At 35.5% G+C, this 9,112-nt stretch overlaps 2 protein-coding genes across 2 annotated transcripts; both read left to right on the forward strand.

The window, feature by feature from the left end:
* Positions 1 to 242: 242 nt before the first annotated feature.
* Positions 243 to 1,022, forward strand: LOC142616262 (uncharacterized). The gene has a single exon (XM_075789144.1). It carries the CDS (start codon positions 243 to 245, stop codon positions 1,020 to 1,022), a length of 780 nt encoding a protein of 259 aa, XP_075645259.1.
* Positions 1,023 to 6,888: 5,866 nt separating this feature from the next.
* LOC142615364 (anthocyanidin 3-O-glucosyltransferase 2-like) lies at positions 6,889 to 8,304 on the forward strand. Its single transcript, XM_075788118.1, has one exon. It carries the CDS (start codon positions 6,889 to 6,891, stop codon positions 8,302 to 8,304), a length of 1,416 nt encoding a protein of 471 aa, XP_075644233.1.
* Positions 8,305 to 9,112: the final 808 nt, after the last annotated feature.

Here is a 9,112-nt window from a genome sequence, read left to right on the forward strand (position 1 = left end):
ACCCACCTTTAGTCACTTCTCCGGTCATCGAGTCTATGAAGGATGCCACGGTTGATTGTTTGATAGATGAGAACACAGGGAAATGGGATGCTGAAATGTTGGAGGGAGTTCTTATACCAGCTGAAGCTGAACTCGCAAAGAAGATTCCACTTGCACGAAGCCAAACTGAAGACTCTCTATTCTGGCCTTTCACGGCAAATGGGTAGTACAATTGCAAATCTGGATATCGGTTTCTCAAGGATATGGAGACCGGGGCTGAAGAAGGTTCACAATCGAACTTGGATAAACAAATATGGAAGAGCATTTGGTCATTGGATGTTCCCAACAAATACAAAAATCTGTTATGGCGTGCATGCAGAGAATCCCTCCCAACAAAGTCCAACCTGACCAGAAAAGCAATCATTCCAACCCCAACCTATGACAGATGTGCTTCAATGGCAGAGGACACGCTACACTCTCTGTGGGGTTGCTCAGGCTTGAACGTGGTTTGGGATGATGATAGGCGGAGCTTTCGGTTAAGGGAAGTTTTCGCTGATTTCAAGCACCTATGCGGATGGTTAATGGAGAATGGGAAGCCTCTTGAGCTCTTTGCTGTCCAAGTATGGTGTATATGGCACCAAAGAAATCAGTCACGGCTGCAACATCCTTGCTGCCTAACTAAGGACCTGAAGCAAGCTGCACATGAGCGTTGGGATGAGATCAGATCAGTCAATCCTCTGCCAAACCCGATCAGACCACAGCCCAAGCCAAAATGGAAAGCCCCACCTCTGAACAAATATAAGATAAAATATGATGGAGCAATCTCAAATGCAGACTACAAGGCAGGGATTGGAATGGTTGTTCGTGACTGCAATGGTGAGGTAATGGCATCCTTAATTCAGCAATTGGAGCAAGCATACCAGCCCGTAGAAGTGGAAGCAATTGCTGCGTGCAAAGCAGTGGAGTTTGGCAGCGAGATTGGAGTGGACTGTGCTATTGTTGAGGGATTCAGAAGTGATAGTGAAGGCTTTGAGGAACACTGACAATGGATTGACTCCTTTTGCACCGCTGATGAATGATGTCTCTTTATTTTGGGGTTTGTTTTCAAAATTGTCATATGGCAACAAAGTTGCTCATAGTTTAGCTAAGCTAGCTTTGATCACACCAGGTTGTACCGTGTGGATGGAAGATGTCCCATCTCCTATTTTACCCTTTGTTCAGACTGATTTGGCCGTGCTTTGATTTTACTTAATAAACATCTTCTTTCTCAAAAAAAAAAAAAAAAAGTATTATTTTATTTTTCCCCTATTGTCTAGGTACAGTGGCATATAATATATTTTAATATTTATTTATGCTAAAAAAATGTATTATTATTGTTGTTATTATTATTATTATTAGAAGTGGTACATTTACAATATTTTTAAAATAATCATAGGTTGAAAATTGTTATTAATTCTAATTTGAACTTACCAATTAAATTAATTTTTTGCCTACTAATATCAACCCGTAATAACCTGCCATTTTAGATTCATTATTTTATATAATAGTAAACATGTGCATGTGTGTGTGTGTGTGTGTTTTTGTAAAATCTCAAAACAACTTAAAACCGTAAGCCTAAATGGGCCAATATTGAAATATTCTCTTCTACTAAACAAACCGAAACGGGCCTAAAACAAAATTAATAACATATACAATAGACTTTAGTAAATTTATTAACAGATATGCTAATGTTATGGAAGCATGGAGAAAGCACACATGGTTCTTTTTTTGATGGACAGAAACTAAACTATTAGTTTCTGGGTAGTAAATCTCAAATCCAAAAGGAGATAGACTAGAATCCATCAGAGAAAGAATTTGACAAAAGTCTGTATTTTATTAATAATAGTCTGAAAATTAATTTTTCTTTGGAGGCTACAATGCATTTAAATAGTAAAAAAAAAAAGCCTAAGGTGTCTAGGAAACCCTAAGGCAGCTACAAAACCATAAGGCAGCTACGAAAGTATATAAAACCCTAATTTGACTAAACAACATTTATTGCAACTAAAACAAGGAAATAAATCACACAAACTTAAAATTACATAAAATACTAAAATTAAATTTAAAATCGTGTCCTGTATCAGACCCCACCACTTGAAACAAACTCGTCCTCGAGTTGATGGTCAAAATCTGAAATTTTCCGCTCCAAATATACAAATACTTTGAATACTTCAATAACTTGAATTCTTCATGAAGTGTAGCATAAAATTTCTTCTCATCTACCTTCAATTTATTTGTAACATCAATCAACAAAGGGTTGATATAAAATTAAAATTTTTTACTCCAAGAAAATCAACATATTGTATAGTCATCTTTAACAAATCATCTAGAACTTGGGGGTTGTGAATGATGGACTCATCATCATATTTAACTTTAATTGGATCTTGCAAAATATTCTCAATAATTATCATCTCTTGATTTTTTTTCATTATTCATAATCAACTCAATCTTCTTTTCTTTGATATCTTATCAACTTTTGACAAGCAGTATCTTCAGTCTTCAATTCAATAACTTATTACAAGTTTTGATCTTTTTTAATCACTTCAATTTTTTTTTTCGAAATAAGTTGCTTTTTGTCAACTTTCAAACCCTTTCCTTTACTTGACACATAGACTTGGCTGTGATAAGTTTGGTTTTGTGGTTGACCTTTCATGTTTTGAACATATTGTTTTTCATATGAATATATAGATTTATAATTAACACTTGTATAATCTAGTATATCATAATAGTCGTTAGGAAACCATAAATCAATGAATACTTTTTCATTGGATGCTTACCTCATCACTTTCCCACCCTCCTCTACTTCATCGTCGAATTTATTAGATGCAAGCTGCACTTTTTCCTCATTACAAATCTTCCAAAAATTAAAATACTCTTCAAAATCATGAAACCAATTAATAAAATCCAACTTACACATATCTCCATCAATGAATGGAATTTTCTTGTAGGTAGGAGCGCATCTTTGAATATATTAATCATTGTTGTTTTGAGATGATTTCCTACTAAGAAGAGTAGCAATCTTTTGCATTTCACCTATAATTTGCTGACACTTTTCAAGAAATTTTTAACTCTCATTATGAGCATCTTTACAAAATTCAAGGAACTCAACCTTAGTTCGGACTGTGTTTTCGACGTCATTGTTATAGTGGTCACCGTATCGCCGGTTAGCCATCAAGTCAAGGTAAGTCAATTGGCTTTGATACTAATTGATGTCACAAAAGCCTGAAGAAAGAACACACTGTGCTCTCTTGATGGAAAAAAACTAAATTGTTAGTTTCTGGGTAGTAAACCTCGAATCTACAAGAGATTCCTCAAATAAAGGGAGTTAATACCGTACCCAAGACCATTTTGGTTTGATTAGGAGAACAAAATATGTCAATACTAGTTAATACCAGTGTACCATTTCAGGTTTATCGCTAAGTATTTTATATATATATATATATATATATATATATATATATATATATATATATATTAGTTGTACATCTATTAGTCAAAGCCTAAATAATTTATTTACAATATTTAAAATTATCAACTCATATCTTATTTAATAATTTAAACTCTAGCTAAAATGTTAATTCATTATACTAATAATATAAAATAAATAGTATTCTTAGGAAATATATATATATATATATATATATCTAATATTTATAATAGAATTGATAATTGATACTTATAAAAAAAAAAAAGTAGAATTGATATTGATCTATTAAATAATAATACTAAAATAGGGTACAAATAAATAATCCTAGTCATTGTAGTGTTTTGATGTGTAGGCAATGCACACAAAACGAATAATTATTAAATAGTTATAATATTATATTTATAAAAAAAGAAAAGCAAAAAAAGGAGGTAGAGTTTGAATTTTGAATGATGTTGACATGGGTTGTCAGTGACTTGTCACTACTTGTCAAGCACACAAATCAACAAAAAGTTATGATTAAAATAAAAAGAAACATAAAGGCAGAAGAAGATAAAGAAGAATATGGTCTGAGCAGACAAAAAAGAAAAGGAAAAAAAAAAAAAAAAAAAAAAAAAAAGCAGTAGAAGCTAAAGAGAAGTTGGCCAAATGGGTCGCTACTGGCAATGTGGTGGCAACAACGACACAGTATTAACGACGGTGATGACCTAAGCAAGTGCAAGTTAGTAAGTTATTGAGAAAGGAGAGAGATTATTAATATTAGATCTAAAATTTTCTTGTTTGCTGTTTTGGTCCAATATGACGTTTTCGGCCGAAATTCGATTTGTTTTCTGGTATGGTTAGAACGATCTAGTACAGTCTGGTATTTTAATTTGTACGAAACAAACATATTTTTGTACCATCTCAAGCATCGATGCAAAATATTCCGATCATACTGGCCGGTACAATAAGAGATTGACTCCCTTGCCTTGAATCCATAAGGAAATAAAATAGAAACCACTAGAGAAGAATTCGACAAAAAGATTTGTACTTTATTAAAAGAGTAAAACTTAGATACAGTACTTTAGATTCCTCATTTAAATTTCAACTACGTATATTTACTTAAACACTGAACAAATGACGTTACAACTTATAGCTATTTCCGTTTTTTTCCCCCTATATCAAAAGAATCAAAACCCATTTAGAAGCAAGAAAATCCCATCACCTCAATCTAAGAAATCTTTGATCTCACAACTCACAGGAAGAAATTGACTTTTTGTAAAATTTACAACCCTTCAATAGTCTTTGAGGCTTCTCATACTCTCCCAAAAGAAACAAAAAAAAAATCAACATTTCACAAACTTCACAATCCCATATCCCTTTCAATAAGAGAAAGAAAGAAAAATGCAACAATGGCGATGGACAAGTTCAAGAGGCAATTCCATGCACCTCCTTTGCCAGCGTCACAACCTACACCCATTCTCCTCCTTCCCTTACTCCCTCGCTAGCGGAGATCGTAATCTTCCATGCGAGTGAGATTGTTGTGATGAGAGACTTGATGTGGATCATCTTGACATTGGAAGCGGTGGGCATGGCCATGGCCATGGACTTGGTGCCTCCGACTAGATCACAAGCTGTGATGCAAAACATGGGTCGGACTAGCAGCTAAAGAGGAGAGTCAAGCTCCTCACTTCTTCATCCTTATCTTCTTTATGGGTCAGACTCTCCATCCTCATCTTCTTCATCTATGCCTTCCCATTCTTCTGGAACTAAGTTGAAACCCATCGATGCCATGACCCTTTAGTGAAATCGACTCCCTCTTGTCACAAATTAGATCCAACTCACTCTAGTTTTGTGAAATCAATTATGGTCCTATGGTCATTAGCAATGTTGATTTGAGTGGTGATGATGATAACATTGATGAGATTTTGGTGGATGTATTGGGTGGTGGGACAGTGGATTAGCTTGATTACAAGAGAGAGTGTGATAGAGTGCAGGGAAAATAAAGATGGATAGAAGTGTTTTAAGTTAACACCATTTGGGAATTTTAATTAAATAGCCACATGGCTAAAATTTAAGTGTGGAACCCAAAGTACACTTAAGATACTATACCTAAGTTTTACTCTTATTAAATGGTTACAATGTGTTTAAATAGTAAAAAGAAAACCTAGAGTGGCTAGAAACTCTAAGACAACTACGAAAGCATATATGTAAAACCCTAATTTGACTAAACAACATTAAAAGCATATAAAACAAGAAAATAAATTACCTAAACCCAAAATCACAAAAATACTAAAATTACAAATATTAAATATTAAATTGTATCCTCTGCAATTTGGCTTTTCCAACAAGTTAAAAATATTCTAATGATCCTCTTTGTCTCTTCATTAAATTATTCTTATTTAGAAAAAAATAAATAATTAATGACTGCTTCTAAGGTCTTTTAAGTCGAGATCCTATTTTCCTCCCGAGGTGAAAGACAAATAAAGAATCTCGAGGGGCTATTGTAGGGGTATTGGGCCCAGTAATTTATGAAGGACGGCCCAACGAGGTCTTTTGGGCTAGAAACCCAAATCCGAAAACATCAAAATGATCGTGGAGTATTTAAGTGTCCCATACCGTCCGAGGAGTAGATTTGTCCTCGGAATGCTAAGCCGAGGATACACAGTATATGTGGAGGACAATAGAAAGAGTGGTGGAATGTCTAAAGTAAAGCTGCTACCACCGCCCATATATTAAAGACTCTGCAATTGATACGCTAACAGTATAGATGGAAGGATGGGACCTGAGCATAGAGCTTGAAACTTGGTCCCAAAATCCCAGCGGGCTTTAGGGAAGAATGGATGGGACAAGTATCCAAAAATCAGGGTTGCAACCATAAAGTGGAAGATGATGAAGAGAAGAGGAGGAGTATAAATAGGAGGGAAGGCATACGAAGAAAGAGAGGACTTTTAGAGTAGAAGAGATAGAGCCAATAGTAAATGATAATCAACACTTGTATCCAAACTTGAGAAATATTATTATAAACCATCCTCGGACACAATCCGAGGACGATTTCTCAGTCTTACTCTTTGCAAACGATTCTTTGTTCTGTTCCATTGGGCCCAAAGCCCGTTCTTTTTGTAATTGTCTAAACCATCCTTGAAATCTAAATTACAAACCCATCCTCTACAAATTCATTGTGAAGAAAGGCCTTTCAAGCCCATTGTTCTCCCAGTCGTGGTTTGGGAATTTGAATTATGTCCTTACAATATATATATATATCCCATTGCCAAGGCCAGCAAAGCCATGACCTCACTTCTCTCTCTATCCAAGATATGAGACATTATATAACCAATACAAAAAGCTATAACTGAATATCAGTTGCACATTGTATTTTTATTGTTTTGCACATTTTCATACGCATCTACAATAATCGAAAGAAAGGCCAGCGAGAAGAAGTTTTGATAAAATATCTGGTGAAGCAAACAATGGAGTTGATGTTCATTCCAACCCCGAGTATTAGTCACCTCATACCAATGGTAGAGCTTGCAAAGCTATTAACAGAACGAGAGGACAGGCTCATGATCAAGGTCATCATAATGAAGCATCCATCTGACTCAAAGGTTAGTGCGTACATTGAATCACTTAATTCCTCCTCCATCAGCAATCGTATCCTATTCATTGACCTCCCTGCTGAAGTCGAACCCACCACTTCTTTCAATTTATTTTCATTTGTAGAAAGCCAAAAACCCCAACTCAAAGATGTTCTTTCCAAGCTTTATCTTGCCGAGTCAAGCTGTAATACATCTCAGGTAGTTGCATTAGTCTTGGACATGTTTTGTACACCGATGATAGATGTGGCTAATGAATTTGGTATCCCTACATACATTTACTACACCTCGAGTGCTAATGCTCTTGGTTTCACTTTTTATTTTCAAACCCTTCATGATGAACACAACCAAGACATTTTTGCTTACAAAGACTCGGACACTGAGCTAGTTGTGCCAAGTTTTGTCAACAAAGTCCCAGCTAAGGTCTTGCCTTCTGGACTTCTAGATAACCCTCTTTTTTTTATTAACCAAGCTAGACGGTTCAAAGAAACAAAGGGTATTATTATAAATACATTCATGGAACTTGAACCCTTCGCAATAAACTCCTTTTTTAATGCCAAAACACCACTAGTTTACCCTGTGGGACCTATAATGAACCTGAAGGGCGAAACCCATGAGACCCAAAAGCCCCAAAATGGTTTTGATGTCATGAAGTGGCTTGATGATCAGCCTCTATCATCAGTGGTGTTCTTATGCTTCGGTAGCATGGGAAGTTTTGAAAAAGACCAAGTTAAAGAGATAGCATATGCATTAGAGCATACTGGCTGTCGTTTCCTATGGTCCCTACGTAAGCCACCACCAAGTGGTGGGATTGCAAGTCCTAGTGATTACACAAACCTTGAGGAAATTCTGCCACAAGGGTTCATCAATCGAACACAAGGTATTGGTAAGGTTATTGGGTGGGCTCCACAAGTGGCAATCTTGGCCCACTCAGCAATCGGAGGGTTTGTGTCACATTGTGGGTGGAATTCTACTTTGGAGAGCCTTTGGTTTGGTGTGCCTATTGCCGCTTGGCCAATTTATGCCGAACAACAAATCAATGCTTTCGAGATGGTGAAAGAGTTGAGATTAGCTGTTGATGTTAAAATGGATTACAGTAAAAGTAAGCAAATTATTGTAACGGCTAAGGAGATAGAGAGAGGAATAAGGGAAGTAATGCACCCCAATAGTGAGATAAGGAAGAACGTGAAGGACATTAAAGAAAAAGGTAGGAAAGCTTTGATGGATGGTGGATCTTCGCACTCTTCATTGGATCGTCTGATTGCTGATTTAATGGGCAACATAGCTCATTGAGATCAATTTTCATGAAGCAAAGAAGAAGATTATCTTTTTATCTTTGTGACAATGCAATGTTTATTGAGAATAAAATAGCCTTTCCATATGATTTGTATACTATTTTTGTAAGAATTCTCCTTTTTATTTATTTATTTATAAATATAGTCTATTTATCACTTTTGTTAAGGACAATTGCTAGAAAGTCAATTGCGGCCTTAGAAAAAAGAATCCATCTACTTTCGACTGAAACCCAGCCATGCCTAGTGTTGACCTCTTTAGTCTTGACATTCATACTTGTTAGGACATATGTAGAACTTGTTAGAGACATATGTTATGTAAATCGGCTAATCCTTTGACAAAATGCACTTTACTTGTAATTGAGTAGATCTAGGATGAGTTTAATACTTCAAGGAACAAGAGTTCAAGTTTAGTGTTGAAGTCATGCAAATCTGTCCAAGACACAAGTGAAGAAGTGTTGTTCATTAAAACTTGACAGATAGCTCAACAAATCACATCCATCAAGGTTTAATGCTAAAGCTCGACAGTAGCTCGACATAAGTTGTATCTGTCTAGAATTACAAAATCAGAACTTCCAGATCTGATTACATGCATATCCAAGTGTATTTGTGTAGGGTTTCTTTTCTCACAATCCTAGACATATATAAGAATTATTTTAAGGGTCGTCACATAATGATGCAAAGTGATGCAAAGGTTGTTGCAATTGTTGTAACACACATATTGTGACCGGAGACAATTTGCCCTAGTTCATCATATTCTTTAAAGAAGTTACTGCGTCTTTGCGCCAAGAGTTTTGTAACCAAGGAGC

This window comes from Castanea sativa, chromosome 11 (assembly GCF_040712315.1).
Source record: "Castanea sativa cultivar Marrone di Chiusa Pesio chromosome 11, ASM4071231v1".
NCBI lineage: Eukaryota > Viridiplantae > Streptophyta > Magnoliopsida > Fagales > Fagaceae > Castanea > Castanea sativa.

Bases quoted from the DNA above. Each gene is read 5' to 3' on its own strand.
- LOC142616262 (XM_075789144.1), top strand. From the start codon at position 243: ATGGAGACCGGGGCTGAAGAAGGTTCACAATCGAACTTGGATAAACAA.
- LOC142615364 (XM_075788118.1), top strand. From the start codon at position 6,889: ATGGAGTTGATGTTCATTCCAACCCCGAGTATTAGTCACCTCATACCA.